Source organism: Vigna angularis, chromosome 1 (genome assembly GCF_016808095.1).
Source record: "Vigna angularis cultivar LongXiaoDou No.4 chromosome 1, ASM1680809v1, whole genome shotgun sequence".
Lineage (NCBI taxonomy): Eukaryota > Viridiplantae > Streptophyta > Magnoliopsida > Fabales > Fabaceae > Vigna > Vigna angularis.
The window spans coordinates 21,954,576-21,978,879 of record NC_068970.1 but is presented as its reverse complement, the minus strand read 5'-3'; the positions used below and the strand labels follow the sequence as shown (position 1 = coordinate 21,978,879).

Genomic DNA, 24,304 nt, shown 5'->3' with positions numbered 1-24,304 from the left:
ATATATTTTTGACATTATACATTTCGATTTGATGATATAAATTTCATTGTGATACCTACAAAACAATTTTATGAAGTTGAGTTTTAATTTTCATGACTTTTAATTATGTCTTAAGATCTATTAAAAGATAGTCTTTATAAATCGTAATAATGTCTTGTAAGTTTTTGTGGGCGTTTTAAATTCATATAATTTTTATATTATTTATCTTAATACCTTACGCTTCGTATAGGGATATTCGAAGGCCCACCACTTGGGAACTTTGGTCGATGTGGGGAACAAACCTTCCACGTCTGCCCATTCTTTTCGTTGACGTTTGTAACTTGTTTTTCAGGGATTAATTGTTTTTCTCATTACTTCTCTTTGTTTAGTCAAATTTTGGAAAAGAAATAAATAACCAGTTTTGAAAATTATTTTTTCGATATGATTATCTCATTCTTACCTATTGTATGGGAAAAAAACAAAGCTTCTCTCGTTCAATGAATCTTGCCCAAAAACAGGACCAAATACGAGGGTTTATCTGGGATAAAATGACAGCTGAACTACATTAATTTATGTGGTTCATGCATTTCACAATTATTAATTTTTTGGTTCGATATATAATGTTGAAATCTTACATTAATTCTTTCATTATTTTACTTTAATAATATTTTTCATTTTAATAATTGCTTTTTAATTCTATTTTATTTTTATTGTTATAAAAACAAAAAGTGGAGACGGGAATGTAAATCAGGTGACATGCGATTTAGCTTAAACGAATCAGAAACACTTTCCAGCAACATGGCTCATAATCCTGAAATTCATGCTCCTCTGAGTTCGTTTTCTCTAATTCTCCAAACCTACCTTTTTGTTCATTCTTAATTAAAAGATCCAAACAATTGATTAGTTATCGCTTCTTTGACTCACTTTTCAGTTAAAAGGCCTCATCAGAACAACGACGCCATCTCCCAGGCGGAGAACTCGCCGGCCGTCGAGAATTCTCCGGTAGAGCAGGTGGCGCTGACGGTTTCAGTGAGCGACGACCCGTCGCTGCCTTCCTTCACTTTCCGGACATGGATTTTGGGAACCCTGGCGTGCGTGCTTCTCTCCTTCCTAAACCAGTTTTTCGGGTTCCGGAGAGAACCACTGACTGTGACGGCGATATCGGCGCAGATAGCGGTGGTGCCGGCGGGACACCTGATGGCGGCGGCGGTGACAAAGCACGTGTTCTTGAAGGGGACGAAATGGGAGTTTACGCTGAACCCAGGGAAGTTCAACGTGAAGGAGCACGTGCTTATCACTATCTTCGCAAGTTCGGGAGCTGCTAGCGTCTACGCCATTCATTTCGTTAGCGCTGTTAAAATGTTCTACCGTAAGGAGTTAACGGTTTTTGCGGCGTTATTGGTGGTTATAACGTCGCAGGTTTTGGGTTTCGGTTGGGCCGGGATATTCCGACGCTACCTCGTCGAGCCCGCTACCATGTGGTGGCCCCAAAACCTTGTTCAGGTCTCGCTCTTCAGGTACCGTGCTCATTACTTCATTTTCCACTTACATCATATTACTGTTTAAGCTAATAGAAAAAAAGCAGGATAAATGATAGTTCCATACACCAATTTTTTTATATTTATTTAATATTATTCTTTTTTATTATTATTTTATTATTAAAATACAAAAATTTATTCTAGAATTATTTTGTTTTTATAATGTGTGTCAAAATAAAATAAATATAAATGTATCTCATCCTAACTAACATAAGTCAGTATAATGAACTCTCTTTTAATTTTAAATGATCCAATTAATATTTTAAAATTTCAATTCGTTTTAAGAAAATTATTTTCGAACAACATATTTTATCATTAACGATTCTAAATTTGATCTAATCACTGATCTTCTTTTTCATTTTATTCTTTTCTCTAATCTCCTAAACCAAATGGACAAAAACATGGTCTGAAAACTACTTCATCTTTTTTGTATAATTGATACGTTAATCTAATTATTGAAAAACCAAATACTTATTTTGGTTTCTAAAAAATGGAAAAAGGTACCGCCATTATGAACTCTTTGAAAAAAAACAAGAAGAATAATTAAAGGAAAAAGAATCAGCCATTAGATTTATAACTCTTTTCATAGGGTTAGGATACGTGTTTCTTTTCTCATGTAGAACGGATTCTTTCTTATTTATTTTATTTCGATTGCATTCTTTTCGACCATCTCCCTTGTCATTAGACCTTTGTATTTCATCATGCAATCTTCTAACATCAAAATGTCTAAGATGACTAACTTTTGTAAACTTTGACTTTCTTTGTTTGACCCACTCTTGTGCATAAGTTCTCGCTTTGATGACTTCATTTCGATTGACATAGTCTCAGCTTACATTTTGTTCTTAAACATCTCCAATTCCTTCAACGGCATGACATAGTCTTAGTTTGCATTTTGTTCTTAAACATCTCCATTTCCTTCAACGACATGAATTTCGTAGTACATTGTCTTAACTCGTCCAAATTAATAAATTTCGTAGTACATTGTCTTAACTCGTCCAAATTAATAGTCAATATCATGCATAGATCACTCACATCACTCGCAAAGAGTCATGCCCGGCCTTAGTGTCGTGACCATGTGGTGTAGAACTATATTAAAATAAGTGAGATGGTGAGGCCAATTTGTCGCGAACTATGTCCCAAAACACAATGTTGTTTTCTACAGAGATAAACAAGTAAATAAGTTTAGATATGCTCTCTTCAAAGTGGTGGGGAAGACTATAGATATGTATGAGTTTTCGGTAGTGTATAAGCTAACCTAAGTAACATAAATAACAATGTGCTCATTCAAGTATGTACTTTCATCATATTTATCCAGCGTAAGGGACTTCTAATTAGTTGGGAGTTTCCATGATTCCGTCGACAAAGAGAGTTTCCATCATATTTATGAGATTTTACTTGGATGAGTTTGATTCATATGGTTAATCGCCTTAATCAATTTGCCTAATATTTTACTTGTGCGTTTTAACCATTAACTTAATTTAATCACAAGTACTCCTATTGTTATGTCATTGTCGACCTGATATCATATTTTTCTAGTAAATGTAGGCTAATATCATTTTAGGTTAGATAAATGAGACCATATCACGTTTATGTAATACAAAACTAAAATTGATTCAATAATAAAGAAAAACTCTAATTTTCACTCGGAGCTAATTTTCCTAGTTTCTCTATTTACCTATTGCATTGATTAATTAATTATTTATTTATTTCATATATTATCATCTTTATTTTTTTTTGTTTCTTTATGAGTGTGTTTGTTTTTTAAGATATTTTGTATATGCATAAAAACAAAAGTTATAAATTATATTATGCTTAAATTTATAATAAATATTTTTTTCAAAATGTAAATTGTATAATGTTTAGTTTAGATAATGAAGTATGGTTATTTATTATAGATTATTTTAACTAAGTTTAAAGATTATATATATTTTTATTAACTCCTAAACTTAAGTCTGAAATTAAAATTAATCTGCTCAAATTTTGATATATTTTATTTCCTAAATTTTAATAATAAATAAATATATTGTTTTAAATTTAATTGTGTTAAATTTTCTTAACACATAAAAACACTTTTAGATTGACTTTTGAAGTGTTTACACTTTTTAACATATTTTAGTTTAAATTTTGAAATATTATTTAACAAACCCAAAAAAATTAATGTATTAGTTTAAAAAAATATATTTATTATAAATTTAAGCATAAATACGATAAAAAAAATTATAAAATGGTTATATAACTTGTAAAAATATTCAATATATGATCGATCCATTCTCTAATATTGCCGTGATAATATGAGTACGTATGTCTCCATAACTCTTATTAGCTCCATAGCTTGAAGACCACTAAACTCTTGTTCTTCAGCTTTGAAGAACACTTCTCACATTATCACTCAAAAACATAATCCCAGGATGTTCTTCAAACCTACCAGAAAGTTGTAAAAATCTCTCATTAATTAAGTTATTAAATATCATAACTACTGTTTTCTAAATCCACTTTGATAGCAAAAACACCTTTGGTTTTGGATTTGCTAGCCTCTTGCGAAGATATGGCATTGTCAAGGGTTTCCCTTCATGGACTATTATTCTCAAATTTTCAATCAATTTTAAAAAAATTTAATTTACTTATATTCTTTTAATTTATTTTTCACATATTGATTTTGAAGATTTTAAGATAATTATTTTCTAATATATAATAAATCGTATTTTATTTAAAAATATATATAATAAAATATGTTTTATATTTTTAAGAACTACTAATGATAATATGTTAAATTAATATATGGCATCGATTGTTATTTTTTTTTTATACTTTTAAACTAATATAACTTAAATTTTTAATATATTTGTTCATAAATCATTATTTATATATAAAATCACATAAATATATAACTATAAAGTAAAATCTACATACAATTATTTTTTAATAATATTTTATAAATAAAAAATTAGTTTCATTTGAAAAATATAAAAATATTCTTGTGGTATATTAAAAAAAATATTATTATCTTATTTATAAAATATTAAATAAATTACTTTGCTGAATTATGCACTTAGAATAATCTAACAGTTATAATTAATATTTTATACTTTTAGTACTGAATTAGTTGTGTTTAATGATATGAAAAAAAAACTATAAAATGTCAAGGATTTTAGTGTAATAAAATTTTACAAAAAAACTAAAATAGGATAAGATATTATTTGCATGAAATCAAAACATATTTAAATCTACTGTTTCATGTTATGTTTATTTGTGAAAGGATAGAAAAGGAAACAATAAAACTAATAATATTTTTTATATTAAAAATACTATAATTATTAGTTCTAAAAGTATAAAACATATGTTATTATTTTTTTAGAGATGGAATATTTGTTCGTGATATATTAAAAAAATTATTTTATATTGATTTATATTATAATATGGAAAGTAATACTCAGAAAAATAAAATATAACTATTTTAAATATAAAAAAATATTAAAATTAAGTTATTGAATTAAAAATCTAAACTAACATATATCTAATTACTTTATTTAAGTTAATTAATGAATATATTATTTGATTAAATCATGTGCCTAAAAATACAATTATCTTAGTTAATATTTTTCTTTTTTCAGCATTAAAATAACTAGAAAGAAGTTAATTATACAAATTTAAAAATAATATTAAAAAATGATGAAGATTTAAATTTTTTTAAACAAGAATTAAAATAGGATAAATTATATTTTACAGGGATTAAATCATATATTTAAATTTTTAAAAATTTATTGAAAATTAAACTCTTTTATATTTGTTTTCTTGTATTTATTTATCCAAAAAAAAGTATCGAGGTTGCTATTTTTTTACACAACTTTTAAACTTGTGAAATTCTTATTTATTTCCACAGGCCTCTCAGTGAAATTCATTAAAGTGATTTTTTTACAATCAAACTTATTATCACAAAACTTTTTATGATAATTTTTTTGAATAAAATACTTAATTAAATTGTTTATTCAGCCACACCCTGTAAAGTTTTCCAAAATCCTTGTTGCCACTAACTCTTGTTAAAACAATTTTACTTTCTTTTTATAAATGTTGTGTAAAATGGTGTTAAATAATTTTTTTTTTAAGTTTTGTTTTGGTGCTTGAGTCTCTTAAGTGATAACATACAGTAACTAGTTCCTATATGAGTCTACCTCATTGTTGTTATATATATATATATATATACACACACGCTTGGAGTCGCCTAGACCTTGTAGTTGCTGCATGATCTTAAACTTTCTAGCATTGTATTGTACCTTAAAGTTGATGTAATCTTGATTTAGATAATGGTGTCAGAATTATGAAGAAGAACAGCTACATGAATATGACTGTATTAGTTCCAGGTTGCGTAATAATATTACAACTCATGCATGTATGCAATTTATTTCAGGGCACTGCATGAGAAAGAGGAGAGAAGAAAAGGAGGGTTAACTCGGAATCAGTTTTTCCTTACAGCATTTCTTTGCAGTTTTGCTTATTATGTTTTTCCTGGTTACTTGTTCCCTATGTTAACATCGATTTCGTGGATTTGCTGGATGTTTCCAACGTCCGTGATAGCACACCAGTTAGGTTCAGGCTTGCATGGTCTTGGAGTTGGTGCTGTTGGTTTTGACTGGTCAAGTATATGTTCATATCTTGGTAGCCCTTTGGCCAGTCCATGGTTCGCTACGGCTAATGTTGCTGCTGGTTTTGCCATTTTCATATATGTCATTGTGCCCATTGCTTATTCCGCAAACCTTTACAAGGCAAGAAGATTTCCAATATTTTCAGATGAACTATTCATGTCCAGTGGTCAAAAGTACAACATCTCAGCTATAATAGACTCCAACTTTCACCTTGACATGGAGGCTTATGAGCGCGAGGGCCCTCTTTATCTCAGCACCATGTTTGCTATGTCATATGGCATTGGTTTTGCTTGCCTTTCTGCAACTCTCGTTCATGTCTCACTCTTCCATGGAAGGTAATAAATCAAGCTATTTGTAGTTTCTACTGAAAGTTTCAATCGTATGAACTAGAACTAATGTGTCGCTGTAGTTGAATTGTTGTCACTGCAGTGAAATATTGCGACTGAGTAAGTCTGCTTTCCAAGAGAATAAGATAGACATACACACAAAGATCATGAGAAAGAACTACAAACAAGTTCCTGAATGGTGGTTTCTTTGCATTCTTCTGTTCAACATCGTGGCCACTATATCTGTATGTGAATATTTCAACAATGAACTCCAACTACCATGGTGGGGTGTGATGTTAGCTTGTGTTGTTGCCATATCATTTACTCTTCCCGTTGGAGTAATTAGAGCCACAACAAATCAGGTACACAAAGTTATAAAATTCTTGGCAATGGTAAAGTTAGTTGATATATAAAAATTTGTGTACAAGATTAAATTGTATACTAACAAAAACTATAATTTTCCTTGTCGTGAAGGCACCGGCTTTGAATATAATAACAGAATACATAATTGGATACGTCTACCCAGGATATCCTGTTGCCAGCATGTTGTTTAAAGTGTATGGTAATGTGAGCATGAAGCAGGCCATTTTCTTCTTACAAGATTTTAAGCTTGGCCATTACATGAAGATCCCTCCTAAAGAAATGTTCTTGGCACAGGTTTGCCCACTTACTCTCCCCTTATCAAAGTCTGAGGTACATGTTTGACACAATTTTGTCTTTCAAACTCATTATATAATCCCCTTACTTGCTTCTGTAGGTACTGGGCACCTTAATATCTGCAGTGGTGCATATACTAACAGCATGGTGGCTTATGAACACTGTTCCAAACATATGCGAACGAGAATTGCTTCCAGCAGGAAGTCCTTGGACTTGTCCCGGTGATCATGTGTTCTATGACGCATCTGTGATATGGGGTTTGATAGGGCCTCGTAGAATTTTCGGAGACCTTGGACACTACTGGGCTATTAACTGGTTTTTCTTGGCTGGAGCAATAGCTCCTTTCTTAGTCTGGGTAGCACACAAGGCCTTGCCTCAAAAACAATGGATCAGGCTTATCACTGTGCCTGTGCTCTTGGGTGCATTAGCTGACATGCCTCCAGCTACAGCAGTAAACTACAGCAGTTGGGTTGTTGTTGGGTTTGTCTCAGGGTTTGTTGTGTACCGTTACCATCGCGGTTGGTGGAGCCGACACAACTATGTCTTGTCTGGGGCACTTGATGCTGGTTTAGCCTTCATGGGGGTTTTGCTCTACTTGTGTTTGGGGATGGAAGGTATCAGCCTAAACTGGTGGGGCAGCGATCCAGATAGGTGCCCATTAGCTTCCTGTCCAACTGCACCAGCTGTTGAATCCAAAGGCTGTCCTCTTTACTAAGCTTCCATGATAGAATCCTGTTCAACTGTTAATGCCGCCATGGCAGCTTCATCACCTGAAAAATGTTTATTTTTCCAAGTATCACCACATATTTTAAATTTATTTCACAGATAAAATTAATCATAAAAATTTAAATTTTTGTATTTAAAAAAAAAGAAAAAAAGTAAATAAAAATAATATTAAATAAATGTACAAATTTTAAGTGTGTCGAATAATTATTTTCTTTTTTCAACTTTTTATATAACACAAATCAAACTTTTATGACAGGCAAATTTTTACATTTAAACTTCTTTACTTTTTTTTCTTTTACAAAAAATTACTTTCTTTTTTTATAACTATTTATTGTTATAATATATGTACAAATTTAAGTAAGTGTCACTCTGGTCGTTATTTATTATAGAACTAGTTAATGCGGACAAAATTATATATCGGATATCATAAAATGTAACCAATAGGATGTAGGGTTGGAAAAAATAACTTTCATGTTAACTACATTATATTATACTAAAAAAACAAATGATTCATTTTTACTAAAAGTTAAATATACTGTTTTATGGTTCCGTTTTAAAAAACTCAATTTATAAAGTTTTCAGTTCAGTTAACTAATAGAAGTGGGGTGTTGCTCCCTCCACCACCACACCTTTCTCCCTCCACCTCCCCTTTACTATTTTGTTTCTCAGTAAAATTTTATTTTTAGGGTGGAAAAAATTATCAAGCAGTCTCCCTCTCGTGGTGCAGTGCGTGAAGTGCTTCCTCATATTCGAATAAACCTTGAAATAAAACGCTAAAATAAAAAACGTAACCCGGATGTCAACATCCTTCAACGGATGTCAACATCCTTCAACGGATGTCAACATCCTTCAACGGATGTCAACATCCGTTTAAGGAAAAACGAATGTCGACATCCGTTTTACCTTAAACGGATGTTGACATCCGTTTTACCTTAAACGGATGTTGACATCCGTTGAATATACTTTCTCACGCTGGTTGGTGTTCTGGACGTTCCTCGATGTTCCTCCACACCACGGCGGCGACGCTCCTTCACACCATGGCGGCAATGGAAGCTTTCAAACAAAAAAAAACTGGGAAGAAAAAGGAATGGAAGTGCGGGAGGTGGGGGAAAATGGGAAGAGAGTTCCGTGGGTTGGTGCTGGGAAAGTAAAATTAGGGTTTCAAATTATTTAAAATAGGGTAAAAGTAAAAATATTTTTAATTTAAGGATATAATTGTATTTAAAATAATGTGGGGAGGTGGAGGAAGTATAGGGTGGTGATGGAGGGAGCAACACCCATAGAAGTGTACTGTATTTTTAAGAGATCGATGATAGAGCTGTACTCTCAAATCTTAATGTTGTATGTATGTTGTCACGTCTCTCACACCTTTAAGCTTATCCACCACTAGTTAAAATGTTTGAATTTCATTCAATGCAACGATATAATAATTAAAAAAAGAATAATTTTAATTTTTTTATTTGATGTGGATAAAATCTATTTTCTTATATCAATAAACTTATCTTTAGTTTTTGTTTTTAAATATTGACATTTAATCTCTAATTTATTAATATATATTATATTAAAAAACTTATAAAATAAAGATTAAAACTACATATACTTGAAAGTTTTAAAAAATATTTTATTTATTTTTGTGTAAAAAAATGACTTGAGAACATTCAACATATTCATTGAAAAGAACATTCAACATATTCATTGAAAGATAGGAATTAAAATATTTATTCTCATAATTGATATAAGATCATTGGTGAGACTTATTGGTCCTTCCTTTTTTTTTCTATATTTTTTTTCTGGTTTCTTTTAATTAACTTGATTTTGTTTTTCTAGGTTTTTGTTTTGTTTTTTTTAAGTTTGTCACTCCAATTATGGTCTTTGTCAAAATCAAATCATTATGCTAAAACTATCACTTACTAAAACTATCACTTAAATTTGAGTGACAATAAAATTACAATTTATTTTTTAGAAACTCTATATACTATGTTGTAAGAAATAATATATAAATATTTACTTATTTAAATCTTTAAGATCATACCTCCTATTATAATATTATCAAATCTTTACTTATTATAAATCTTATTACTTTTTAAGAATATTTTAGATTATTTTATCATATTTATTACTAGTTATAAGAAAAGTAGAATAATAAATAATCAAATAAAAAATATAAACAAATAAAATAATAATAATATTGTGAAATTTTAAACTTATATTTTATTCTTTATTCATATTTTAAACCACTATAATAAAAATAAATTTTATTTCAAATTATGTTATGAAATTAATTTAAACTTAAAAATTTGGTTTTAAACTATTGCAGTTTTAAAAATAGTATAATTCAATTTAAAATTAATATAGTTAATAATTCGGTTAGTTTATATTGTAGTTTAGTATAATTTAGTATAGTTTAGTTCAGTCCAGTTTGATAAAATAAAAAACAGTTCAGTTCAGTTTAGACAAATTAATTTTTAATTCAGTATAATTTTTAGTAGTGCAGTTCCATTTGTCCACTTCTAATAGGATGTAATTTACAATCACGTTAAAAAAGAATGATTGTATAATCGAAAGATTAATTAATGTTAAAATAGTTGGTTGGAAGAAAGTAAGAATAAATATAGAAAAAATATCAGTAAATAATAATTAATTTCATAGAATGAATATGTCCTAATTTAAATAATATTGAGAATTTTCTATAAAGAAAATAAAATATAAAAAATATCAAATAATTAATTGACAACACATATATTAACTTAAACGGTAGTTAATTTTTTTCTTAAAGAATTGCATTATTTTTTAAAGAAAAAAATAAAATAAAAGTTGGTATCATTAAACTGCAAGAAGAAAAAAAAAAGTAAAAAAAAAAAACATCTCCCTCACTGTTTATCTTTTCAACATCTTCTCCCGTCTTCTTCTGGTATGATTCATCTTCTTCGGGATTCATTTCTTTTGGGTTTATCTTCTTCCATCTTCTCCTTTCTCACTGATATATATCAATTAACTACACCATATGGTTTACTGAAGGAACTATAGTCTATAGTCTATTCACACAATGCCATTTTTTCTGTTATTGTCAAAGAATAAGCTACGATTTCATAAAGAAATTCTCATTTTTGAAATTATTGTTACAGAATAAACTATAATTCACTAAAGGAGTTGTAACCTATAGTTATATGAATTGAGTTTTTTCTTTTTTTATTTTTATTTTTTAAACCATCGTTGTCTTCCCTGCAGAACTCATTTTTTTCTTCCTTCGCCTGGAAAGACATAAGATTTTTCTTCTCCTTTTCTTCATTTTGGTTTAGAAGCATCTACAGTCAAGTTCGTGATGGTTTCTCTCATTATAGTCTAAAATATTTGTTTTAAACTACAACTTGATATATTACGATTGTTAATCGTAACATCCAAAATAACCATAATATATGAAGCATTTGTTGTCATAATGCAAATTGTGTGATCTCGATTTAAGACACAATATGTACTAGAATCACAATTCATGTAACTATGAGAACGAATCATAATAAAAACAAGTGTTTCAGCAATTCGTTTCTTATAAGTCAACTAATAGGTTTTTAGACAATCTAGCACATTTAAAAGTGAATTAATGTCTTATTAAAATGGTCTTATTTTGAGAGTTATGTCTTCTACGTAGAGAGTTTCTTATAAGTGTGATATTGAAATTGTATTAAATAGACATTCTAAAACTCAATAGTGTAATAGAGACCGGATGATATTCTTGTAATATTCTAATGATCTATTTATGACACTTAAACCAAAACGTTAGTTTATCAAAATTTAATATTACTTATTATGATTAAAATGATAGAATATTTTATTTAGATTGTGTTGGTAGATGAAAACCAATTTGTCTTTAAGCAAAGTATTGATATTAAATTACCTTTAATCAAATCATTTAGGATCTTATTAATAATTACATTTCTATTTTCAGCAAAAATTTAATCTCAGTAACACATTTACACCTTCGTATTTAACCATCCATTCATCCATTTAGTCTTTTATTTTGAATGTGAAAAATTACCTTTGACCATATTTTCTTTGAAAGTGAAAAATTAATTAACACGATCCGTTCCGACAAATTGTTAGTAAAATAAAAATATTACATTTTAAATGAACATAATAGGGTGTAATAATTAAGAATTGGATCAATGAAGGAGAAAGTAGATAAAATTGGCCCTTACCCCTTCTGAGAAAAACAAAAAGCTGCCATGGACAACACAGCGAACGTCAAAGCTTCTTCTTTGAGATGGAAAATTCTTCGTCGCGCGCTTCTCTCACGCGCCACTCCACCAGACTCAGGTAATATCATTTTCGTAGGTATCCAATTTCCACCTTTTCGTTGCCAAAATGCTTCTTCTACTAATAAAAATTTTCGTTTTATTTGCAGAAGAACAATCTCACATTATTATTAAGCGCATTTCGAGAAGGACCAGCCATGGATTCAACTTGATACCCTCACATGTAATCGACGACGAACGTCACCCGAACAAACGCGACTGTTCTTCCACCAGAGACACTCGCGTTTGTTACACTTTACCTATCTCTGACGCTCCTCAACTCTTTCTGACGTCAGTTTGCTATTTTCCTTTTCCTTTTTAGTTTTCATTCTCTTGTTCATGTTCCAACTGGGAAAATTTTCTGTGTTGTTTTACTTAAAAACTGTAATGTTTGGTAAACTTTCGGCAGTTTCCGCTAATCAAATGCTTGTTTTCCATGCATTGCTTCAGAACCAATATATTAGCAACTAGGAAAAAAAATAGTTTTCAGTAAGCAAGTTCTACGGAAACGGATCTACTTTGAATTGAATTGATTTTGGTTTTCCTATCGCCATACCTTACATGACAAATGTTAGCAAGACCTGTATTATGGACTGAAATTGGTTAGAAATCAGAAAATATTGTTGGAATCACTCCTTTTTTAGTGTGCGTAACTCATGATTTTGTCGTTTTGGATAAATTTCGACTAATAAAAGATGTGTTCGAAGGAGTGTGATAGAAAGTGTCTGCTAACTTACATATAGTATCAGTAGAAGTAAATGACAATCTCATTTCACGTGGATTTACGGCTTCAAAAACTTAGTCGCCTTTGATGATTGTGTTTGTATGGTTATCTATTTGTATTTTGTTTATGCAGACAAAGAGTGGACAGCCGTGCTGACCTTGATGATTTTGAAATATGCAACAGATACAACATTGACAATACTGGGCTTGTTTGTAAGTTTCTTCTATAATTCTCCTTACAACTCACAAGCTGTGCTTCTCAGGTTTGAGAGATTGATGGTATTTGTTTGTATAAAATATTTTCATTTGTGTCAACTGAGATTTTGAGAATAATTCACAATCCTCTGTTGCCAGTGCCGAGAGCAATGTTTTGAATTCCTGTTGTTGCAATTTTGTTACAATTGTGATATAGTAGAAAATTATCGACAAATGTGTTCACATTTGCAGACGCTGAGACTGCAAAATAGTCACAACCTTTTTCTATAACCTTGATTAGACGTGTAAGGTTTAATAACACATTTCAGAATAAAGTGAAACATGAGTCACAAGCTCATTGTCAAAGTTTTATATATTTGATGTTGAAGGGAAGTTTTTCTTTATGACATGAATCGATTTAACTTGGTACTAAAATTTGGTTCAAGGCTTAGAGCATAGTCTTGTAATTTTAAATAGGTCCCTTTGTCTTGGTAGCTGAGTTGGGAAGATTAGGCGATCAGCTTGCATTTGGTTAGCACGTGATCTTTTTAAGACTTCCACCAATGTTCTTTTTTTTTTTTTTCTGGGTTGGAGGGATGGGTGGATATCCTATTAGTTACTCATCAAACAGAACTTTGGATATAGTCATGTAGATAAGTTGAATTTTCATTGCATTCATTGGAGGGATGCTAGGACTATAGGAAAGGAGTTAATTATGACAGTTAAGATACTGATTAGTTTAGTTAAGCGGTTCATAAGTTAAATAAATACGAGGATATAAGGGGAAAAGAGTACTCGATGTCATTTATCAATTGACCATTATCTTTGTGAAAGCGAAATCCCTTGAAGAGTTTCTCTTCTATTCATGTTCTTTTCATCCTCTTTTATAAAGAACTTTATTTTCTTTCTCATTTCAATTCTTGGTTCATTAAAAAAAGCATTATAATTTTCCCAAATGTTTTGATGTAAAAATAATGCTTTTATTTTAAGTACAGCCTTGGTAAAATACTTTTAGGTGTAAGACTGCATATGTTTATCCATCCTAAACCTCACTAGGTGGGAGCCTTGTGCACTGTGCCACCCTTTTTATCAGAAGATATTGACATAATTTTCAATATCTTCAAAATATTAATTCTGTACATTTTCTTTTCACGTGCTTATTTGTAAATTCTTGATGTCTTTTTCAGGTAATTGGCCTTCAGAAGATGTTCTTGCTCACTATTGCTTGTCACATGCAGATATATTCAGGTTTGAAAACTGCATAATTTTCTTGAAGATTTCATTGTGTGTTGCTTAGCATATTTTAACTGTTATTTTTGTTACTTTTTCCTGGTATATTTTTTTTTGTCATTTGGTATGCATTTAAATTCTTGAAAACTGCATAATTTTTCTTGAAGATTTCATTGTGTATTGCTTAGCATATTTTAACTGTTATTTTTGTTACTTTTTGCTGGTATAATTGTTTTTTGGTCACTTGGTATGCATTTAAATTCTTTTAGGTCTAAAAAGGTTATTGAGCTTGGTTCTGGCTATGGGTTGGCTGGATTTGTTATTGCAGCTGCTACAGGGGCATCCGAGGTTGTAATCTCAGATGGAAATCCACAAGTAGTTGATTGTATCCTTTTGGTATAGTTTTGAAGGAGAATTAATTGTATTATCTCAGAGTTCAATATCTTTGCCAAAAATGGATGTGAAGGATGGTTTCATAGTGCCTTTTGGCTACTAATTTAAACAAATTTCTTCTTTCTTTTTAAACTTTTCTTCATAAATTAAGGGTCAGATGTCTTCTATATGTAAATTGAATTTCATAATGCCTTTGATGCGATTATTAGTTGATTCATTTCTTCCCTAAGCCTTGTTTAAACTCATTTTGTAAGGGTTTATTGACTGCAGTGTGATGTCTACCTTTATCATGGTAAGAGGTATTAATGCTGCACCAGAGAGATGAAGTTGACTAATTAGGTGACTTTGGTTGCAATTTTTTGATATTTTGTTGTGCTCTTCCTACTCATGACAATGGAAGTAATTGTCCAGGGGTATGCACAGTTACTGTAAATCTTAATTGTCAATCTGTCAGTTGTTTATGCTTTCATAGGTAAATGAAAAGGATCTCTTAAATTAGATATTATAAAAGCAAAGCTAATATGTGTCAACCTGGACAAACAGGTTGGGATAGTGATAGAAACTTGGTGAGAGTTTTATCATTCCTGCAGTTAATTGCTGGCTTAATTTTTTCTTAGGCAAAAGTTTGTGTTATACTAAGAGTAGTGATTAACTTCTCGTTTCCTTTTGATTAGGGATGATGAACTCTTTTCTAGGATGGGTACAAACAGATGTTTTCCTTTGCTGTAGAAAACAACAATTTGGATTTTAGTAATGACTATGACTTACTAGTATAATGATAAATATTAAATGGTTCATTTGAATGCTGACCCATGATTTTTTTTTCCCAAGAAGTTGTGAGAAGTATTCCAATAGATGGAAGAATAGAGGTGGAAGTAAGTGTAAGAAGAGGAAAGATGTGCCAGGGATGAAGGAAGTCAAGGAACTTATTCAATGCAGCAGCTGTTCATAGATGAAAGGCTGCAAAAGGTAGAGAAGACCTGGGAACACGATAGAACATAAGGGATGGGAAGTGCAAAGCGCACAACCTTCTAAAGACCGAAGCAATGAACTAAACAAAATAGAAATGGCTAGTGTTGTGCCTGTTCAATTACTTTGTTAGTTTTTAACTATTTAATTCTATAATTGAAAATATGAAATATTATTAACTATTGAGTTGTGTAGGGTTTTCACCTTTTAATAGAGGATAATCACATCAGCTGAAAAAAGGAAACTAATCCTGAAAAGGAAAGAAGTATAACAATAATAAATTACCTAAATATAAGCTGAACTAAAATGGTAACAGAGTAATCATACAGAAAATAGTATGATTACTAGCTGTATAGGGAAACTCATTAACTGCACAATCAAACATATTAGCATAACTATTTCAGAGGATCAAATAGAGATTTTATCCTCTTTTGACATCTGTCAATACTCCCCCTGAAGCTGGCTTGAAGGTAACCTCCATGCACAACTGGTTATATTCTTAGAGTATTTCTTGGGTAATTCTTTGGTTAAGATATCTATGGATTGTTCTGCAGTGGGAACATAACTAATACAAATTCGTCCCTTTTCTATCTTTTCCTTGAAGAAGTGCTTGCCAACTTCCATATGTTTGACCTTATCATGTAGGACCGGGTTGTACGTAATAACTGCACTCATGGAGAATTGGAAACCTTCAATTCTTGTGGAACTTTTTCCTCCCACAACTCCTCTCAATCCACGTCTCTAAACTCAGCATTTGCATTGTTTCTTGCTACAACACTTTGCTTCAATTCTCTAGCTGTGGAATAGCACAACAAATCTGCAATATTTATTACCCACAACCTAGTCCTACATGATTGGACCAAACATGTCATCAACATGGAGTTTTCAGCATCCTAGATGGGATACTGAGATCATTATTGTTGAGCATGGGTAGCTCACTAGTGAGGTATCCAAGCTTTCATGATTGTACATTTGACAGATTGGGACCATTGGAGATATATCTACCGATTAAGCCGAAAGGAGGTGATTGGAAAAGAGTGATAATTTCCAAAAGGGACCCTTTGCTCCATTTTGGAGGCTATGGATTTTGATCATTGCTGATGGCTGAGGTCATGGCTGGAAATCAGAGGTGCAAAGGTCGTGCTCTGATTCCAAAGTTGAAAATTGGAAATATTAACAGTATGTATTGGGTTTCCTCCTTTTTTATAAAGGAGAATTAGATAAAGTAAAAGAAAGAAACTAAATCCTAGAAAAGAAAATACGCTTAATGAATTACCTAAAAGTAAGCTAAACAAAAATGGTATCAGAGTGACCATAAAAAAAATAGTATGATCACTAGCTACATAGGGAAACAAATTATCTACCCAATCAATCTTTATTTATAGAAATATTTCAGTGGATCAAATAGAGATTCAGTCCTCCTTTGTTGTCCAGTCCACAATCAAACGCTAAATGAATTTTGATATAAATCAATGAACTGACTTATCACATTGTCTTGTACTGTGTAGGAAAAGTTCCTTGCCACATACCTAATCATACCACGAACCATGTAGCACGGATAAAAATCTGAAATTCAGAACTGACGCACACACAATCTTATGTACTGTTGTGGTCTATTCACAACTCATGCACACTTGACGTATTATCAGGTTTTTAAAATTGTACTGTGTTTGGGAAACTTAGAGTGCAAGAAATTGCCACAATATATATGTTGAAACTGATAACCATTTTAAGTGACTTCAAGTTAGTCAATCGTTTTACTACTATTTCAAAGGCTATACTTCACATGATCTTTGCCATAAGACAATTGATGTTACTTGTAATAATCTCTCCCTTAGCAATTGTCCGGATGGGAATTGGACTCGTGGTCTTGGCTCTAATAACAATTGTTGAATCGAGCAGTTAGCACTAGACCAAAAGCTATAGTTAGTAGTAAAAATGTAATTGTAATTCTTTCTACTTAAGAGTATAGCAACCCAAGTGCTTGTGACTTGGTTTACTTGACCTCTGTCACAAGACAATTGATGTCACTTGCAGCAAATGTTTGCAAGATCTATTCCTTTGTAATGAGTATTTGAAATGCATTGTTATACTGTCTCATCATGCATAACCAAAGATTGAAAACTACTAGTGGGATTGTGTCATTGCATTTATGGATTTTTATTTTCAATATCTTGTTCTATTAAGAGATGCATGAAGAAAGAAGCTTGATTGCACTCTAGGATTATGCATTCAGGGGAATGGTTGATAACAGTCTACTGTTATACTTCTAGGAGAGCTAGGTGTAGTGCTCTAGTTAACATGATCAAAATGATCATTCCATCAAGGAGATTGGCCCTCCAGGGGGAAGGTATTTAAGAAGTGGTTAAGCTGGTTATTCATGTATATGATATTTTGGCTCATTGCACTTAAGGATCAATAAATAAATGCAACAGTAAAACCATTTATTGGCCCTGTTTTGATGAAGTTTTCAATAAATAGTTATAGGTAAAGAAAGTAAGAAGTTAAAACACTTGTTAAGGAAGTCAGTTAAAATGAAGTATGTTTCCTCAACAAGTTAAAATTAACTTATATTTAAACTTTTATTGACACTTTCTCTTAATTTCTCCTAAAGATCATTTTAAATCATGCGTACGTTAATTTTAATTTGTGGGAGAAACTTAATTCATTTATTATCTTATTTTCTTCTCTCTTTTAAGAACCTATGAAGTCCCAACAACTATCAACGTATAGATTTTTTTCTCAAAGAACCAACGAAGTCTATCGCTTCTACTTCCTGTTATGTTTCTGGGTCCTTTACTTCTTTTTGGGTTGAAAACTGATTGTTTAACGTTTCCAACTTTGTACTTAAATGTGATGTTTTTTTCACTGTAATCAGCACAATATCTAATGCTCTTTCTCTAATTAAATATGCATGCAGAAATATCCGTTTTTAGAATGTACTTGATATATTTTCTAGGTGAATAGCATTGCTCTTCCATGACCATCAGATACTCAGCGTAATATTGAAGCCAACACTGGAGCATTTGGGGATACAGTTGTGAAGTCTATGACTCTTCACTGGAATCAGGAGGATATTACTAATTTAGCGGACACGTTTGATATCATCATTGCGAGTGACTGGTAAGATATTTGATATTTGGGCTGCTTCATACTTGGTTTGAATGCATTTTCCATCCTTAGATGAAGATACTATATCCGGTTCTTGTGATATAGCTGTAAGCCCGTAACTGCTTATTGGAAACTGTCATTTCATGTCAATAGCATTTTCCTAAACCTATATAATTTGGATAAAGATCTGAGTCGGACAAAGGATTCAGCGTGAGCTAGTAGTCATAAGACACAATCTCTTATTTATCTGGTTGAAGCTTTTATTTATATATATAATAATCAAATTTTTGCATTCATGTATGTCAGTTGGGAAATGCTGTTACTTTTCTTTGTTTTCTTTTGCTAGCTTTTTATCATTTTCAATTTTTAAAGTTGAATATATGTTTAGATATTTATATTTATTCATCAAGTGGGGGCAAAAGACAGTTCTGTCTTGTACGAAATGCATCAGCAGATTCACATGCATGCAGCTTGACTCGCCATTTCTTTTGGCCTATATATGCTACTCTTATCTTTATATTACGACATTGATTGTGTCACTTTGACAGCACTTTCTTTAAGGATTTCCACAGAGACCTTGCTCGTATTGTCAAACATTTATTATCAAAAGCCGGATCTTCTGAGGCTATATTTTTAAGTCCAAAAAGAGGCAACTCGTTGGACCTGTTCTTGGAGTTGGCCAAGGAAAATGGCTTACGTTTCAGTGTAACGGAGAACTATGACCAAGAAGTCTGGAAACGTCATGAGGGATTCTTGAGTGAAGACCGGGACTCTTGGCCCAGTTATGAGAAAGGTCACAGCTATCCACTCTTAATCAGAATTACCCTTTGAGCTTTCTTTTACGTATTCTCCTGGGGCCTCTTTCTGTTGTTGGTTGACTCCTAGACAATGTTCAAACCAATTCTGAGACAGGAATTGTCCTGATTCAGACACTACCGATTTCATGCTTTCATTACGTAATACATTATTTTGTTGGTTGGGTCACATCTTCCGTAGACAGCAGTATTCTCATCCACGAAGGCTCAGATGAATTTGCATAGTGTGATTCACCTCTAAAGTGCAGATTAAATTTTCGGTCCTTAAAGTATCCAAGATAATTAAAACCTTTTCTTTTTGGGCTAATCCGCCAAGTCATCGCGACTAAAAGATGAAAAAAAAGTAATTGAAAGTTCTGCGCCTGATAGATAATAGCGTGTTAGTAATAGTAGTGATTAAAATGTTTGCTCGACTGTGTCCCATTAGTGATTAAAAAATGGCAGGTTAGATGAATCGTGTGTTGGTTTGTTATGGTTTTATTATCTGTAATGGTATCTAGGATTTGCTATTGGTTTCTGCCTGTGACTTTTGACAGAAAAAAAGCTTCCTTATCTTGGTTGAACCATCACAGATGCAAGTGTAAAGCTTTAAGATGAGCAGTCCATTTGAGTGAACAAAGCAAATCCACCAGTTGAATGAAGCTGCACTGTGTCAAAAGCTAGCAATTGGTTCAATTAAACTACAATTTAATCTAACAAGTGGATTCGAGGTTACTTTTCTCTTCTAACAGTAATGGGATGTGCTTTGTCTTTGTAGTGAGATTATGTATGCACCACAGGGGATTCTTAGCCATTACGGAAACAACAATTAATATTAATTTCCATTTATTGCCTTCTCGATTGGACTTGACTGAATGTCCCTTCTCAATTTCCTACTGCTCCTTAAAAAGGAATAATCTTGTACAAAAACAAAAAGTGGGGCTAAAGACAACCTCAAGACAGTTTCAGAGTCGGTTAGAATGGTTTATGGTAGATAAGTCCTATATTTTAATCAGGTTTATTTTCGTTCCTGTAAAACAAAGATGTTTCAACTTTCATTTTTGTAAGTAAATTAAAGGCCTAATTATGTTGAGTTCATGATAAATTTGAAAACTTTAAATTGAGTCTATATTAAACTTTTGTGGTTTATATAGTGACGTTTTTTTGTTAATTATATGATGTGATAGATACTTTGTATTATTATTATTATTAGGATGACAAAACGGATCAACATAGAACATTTAAATCTGGCTTGATATTGATTTATTAAAAACGGGACAAGTCAAGCTGGTTTGTCAATTAAAATCGGTAGAATTTTATAATTTGGCTTGTTTTTTTTTTTCTATTATTGAAAATCTATTAATTTTTTTTACAAGAAAGCGAGATGAAAATATGATGTAGGTTGATTCCGAATTAAAAAGGTTGAGCGATTTCAGATTTTGATTGAAGTGTATCATATTTTAGTCGAGTTGTGGCAAACCTACCTCATGTTGTATTGTATTAATATGAAGTGTAACGAACAATGTAATAAAATTTAAATTACATGAAAGTTTTGGGGTGAAATGATTGAATGCGTATGATACTTATGCTCTGAGAAATTTATCCTAAAAATTTATAAGTTATAAAATATCTTATTTGTATATATTACTAGATTATTATATTTTGTTTCAAAATGACATTCTTAAGACTGTTTTTAATAATAATAGTAATATATATTTACTAGTATATATATAATTCTTAAAATACTTTAAAATCTTAATCCAATAAAGCCCAACAATTTAGTTATTAGCATATATCAAAATTCTTGAACTCATGTTTTTTTTTCAAGAGTTCTAACTTTATGCTCTAAAGAAGTTATGCATAATGAAGATAGAGGGTTGTTCACATTATCTTTCGGTGTACAACTAAATATTTTAGAAAAAGTTGAAATTGGAAAGTAAACCAACAAAAAAAAAAGGATTTTAATTGTCCTCTTATTTCTGGCCTAAAAGCCTACCTATAAAAGTAAGTTTATTTCTTTACCTCTGTACTATATTGAGCATCATCTTTTACACAAAACCCACATTCATAAAAAAAAAATCAATGGTACTTCTTCATACAAACCCCAACCTCTCCATCACTCTAATGGTAATTTTCTTTTTTTCAAAAGGAGAAGTTAACTAAAAACTACATTCATGTCTGAAATGTTCCCACATAGAGCATAGATAGCACTCCAAACTAAAGCATTTCTCCATCACATTTCACCAATAGAATGCCAAAGAATGAAAGGCTTTGGGATGTGTTGATTAGGTCAATTTGTTAAAGTAAGACTCATAATGTACAAAAAAAAAAATGTTTACATGCAAATAAAATAGATGACGACGATGATGATAGTGATCCAATTACAATATATGTGGGATCAATAAGTGTTAAATTAATCTGACGTATAATTGACTTTATCCATAATGATAACTTTATCTCTCAAAATAGTTCATTTGAAGTAGCTTACTGATGAAGAAGTAAGAACAAGAATTTTCGTTATCAGCATGCATGCTATTCAATTTTCAATTTTTTTTTTATGGGATTCAGTTTGTCAATTCTAGTTGATATACCAAACTTCATGACATCAAAATTTGTCATCATTCAATTATAGAATCATTTTTGGCATGTTATTGACCCTTGTTTGATGATCAAAGAAAGATATGTTTTCTCTTTTTCTTTTTATCAAATTCTCTTTTATCTTCCTTTTCATTTCTATTTACATGATGTCACCTTTTCTTTTCTTTTTTTTCTTTTTTTTCCTTCTACCTTAAAAAAAAGAAAAAAAAAACATCTACACTCTTTTCTTTCCCTGCTTTGCTGTTGAAATGAACTATTTACAACAATATGAATAGAATTTAGAATACATACCTAAAGTCATAGGTACTATAAAACATAATATGAAAAATTTTAAGATCTTAGGTCTTAAATAAATAAAAACTATTATTTTTTACATAGAAAAAATAGCTTTTTGGTTTATAGAAATATTTCACAATAATATATGTTTTAATGCTTTTTTTTTATGTTAAAGTGTAAATATCATATCATTAATGAAGTCTTATAATAGCCTTAGATTTGAAGAAAAGTAAAGATATAATATTAAAAATAATATGACACAATATAACTAAAAAAATAAATCAAATCTTATAATTAATACCCTTCCCTTAATTATTCACTAAATTATATAATTAAGAATGTTTCTAATAGAGTTGCTTTTATAAACTTATTCTTAAATAGGAACCGACAATAACACGCAACTTGTATAATTAACTTTTATCAGCTTTTAGTTAGATTAAATTTCTTCATATACTTTTTCATATGACTTTGAGCATTTCTTACATTAACACATAAAAGAATTGTAAATATTTATGATTTCAATTTTGTTTAAAATCCTATAATATTGGTCATTTCGTCAAATTGAAGTTGACATCTTGTGTACCATGTATTAATATCTTGAATTATTATTATTTAATATTTTTTAACTTTTTTTCTATTGTTTTTCATCCTTCGTCTCTTTCCTTTTTCTCTTCATACTCATCTTTATCTCCTTCCTTCAGCCTGCACTCGAAAGATCATTGCTAATTCTAAATTGGGATGAACCTAAAAGAAGTTATGGAGCTTTATGCCAAAGTGTTACGACTTTATTTGTTAGAGGTATTCCATATTCAATGGAAGCTGCAAGCCCAAAATTCAGAATTTTCAGCACCCCTCTTCTTTCTACTAATAAGTTGGAAGCCTTATATCTTGGTGCATAATTCCCCTCTCGTGATGGTCTAGGAGTTAGGATATTTTATAGTGGTGCGAAAGAGAAGGAAGAAGACGAAGGGGTAGTATGGGAAAAAGATGAGGAAGGAGATGGACTAGTAATCTAGGATAAAATTTATTATGAATAGTTGATATTTGCAAGTATTTATTATGTACGGACAGTGGGTATAACGAATATTTTAATATTCACTTATAAATTAATTGGATGTATGTATTATACTATCTGTACCCACGTGTATTCGTTAATCACAGAGAATGAAAATAAAAATTTAATTTATCAGTTAAATTTAATTAAAATTAATATATATTTTTATTAAATTTAATTTAATTAAAATTAAATTTTAATTTGTATTATATTTTATATATTATTTTGTAATTTTATTTTAAAAATTTATAAAATATATTTTTTAAATATTTGTGGGTATATGTGGGTACCTGTGACTTTTAAAATACCTGGATATATTTTTTAAACGGGTATCCATGTACATAACAGATAAGTAGTGAGTGATTTGTTTTTTGCGGGACAGGTAGCGTGTAGGCACTATTCATACTCGATCCAACCCGTGACACTATCAAACAAACATTAATGCTAATTTAACAAATGAGTTAGCATTATACAATTTTAAATAAAATTAAAACTCAATTAAGTAAAAAAAATATTGGAAAACAATTGAATATGTCTTTAGAGGGATTGAACTACTAATTAAACCTATTTTTTAAGTATATAAACTTTAAAGAAGGTTAAAAAAAATAACCCAATATCACCCAATAATTTTTACAATTACCGATGAATTTTTATACTAACAATCTTTTTTTCAATAATAAATCTATTGGTAGAATTTGTTAGTAAATTGAGTAATAAATTTTCTATCAAATTTGATGAGATTTTTTATAAATTAAGAAGTGAGAAGAATAAGATAAGAAAAGAAGAAGGAGAAGGAAAGAGAAGAA

General features: G+C 30.6%; 2 protein-coding genes across 2 annotated transcripts; both read left to right on the top strand.

Annotated features, from left to right (window-relative positions):
- Positions 1 to 656: 656 nt before the first annotated feature.
- Positions 657 to 7,939, top strand: LOC108322513 (oligopeptide transporter 7-like). The gene is made up of 6 exons (XM_017554668.2): positions 657 to 811; positions 911 to 1,496; positions 5,923 to 6,492; positions 6,587 to 6,845; positions 6,958 to 7,140; positions 7,241 to 7,939. Exons 1-6 carry the CDS (start codon positions 736 to 738, stop codon positions 7,853 to 7,855), a joined length of 2,289 nt encoding a protein of 762 aa, XP_017410157.1. The 5' UTR covers positions 657 to 735; the 3' UTR covers positions 7,856 to 7,939.
- Positions 7,940 to 12,026: 4,087 nt separating this feature from the next.
- Positions 12,027 to 20,429, top strand: LOC108340980 (calmodulin-lysine N-methyltransferase). Its single transcript, XM_017578608.1, has 7 exons — positions 12,027 to 12,177; positions 12,266 to 12,446; positions 13,012 to 13,091; positions 14,261 to 14,321; positions 14,573 to 14,688; positions 18,656 to 18,788; positions 19,325 to 20,429. Exons 1-7 carry the CDS (start codon positions 12,087 to 12,089, stop codon positions 19,605 to 19,607), a joined length of 945 nt encoding a protein of 314 aa, XP_017434097.1. The 5' UTR covers positions 12,027 to 12,086; the 3' UTR covers positions 19,608 to 20,429.
- The last annotated feature ends 3,875 nt before the right edge of the window (positions 20,430 to 24,304 follow it).

Coding starts and splice junctions, on each gene's coding strand:
- LOC108322513 (XM_017554668.2), top strand. CDS start 736: ATGCGATTTAGCTTAAACGAATCAGAAACACTTTCCAGCAACATGGCT. Junction 1,497..5,922: donor GTTCAGGTCTCGCTCTTCAG/GTACCGTGCTCA, acceptor AATTTATTTCAG/GGCACTGCATGAGAAAGAGG. Junction 6,846..6,957: donor TTAGAGCCACAACAAATCAG/GTACACAAAGTT, acceptor CTTGTCGTGAAG/GCACCGGCTTTGAATATAAT.
- LOC108340980 (XM_017578608.1), top strand. CDS start 12,087: ATGGACAACACAGCGAACGTCAAAGCTTCTTCTTTGAGATGGAAAATT. Junction 13,092..14,260: donor TGACAATACTGGGCTTGTTT/GTAAGTTTCTTC, acceptor TGTCTTTTTCAG/GTAATTGGCCTTCAGAAGAT. Junction 14,322..14,572: donor TCACATGCAGATATATTCAG/GTTTGAAAACTG, acceptor AAATTCTTTTAG/GTCTAAAAAGGTTATTGAGC.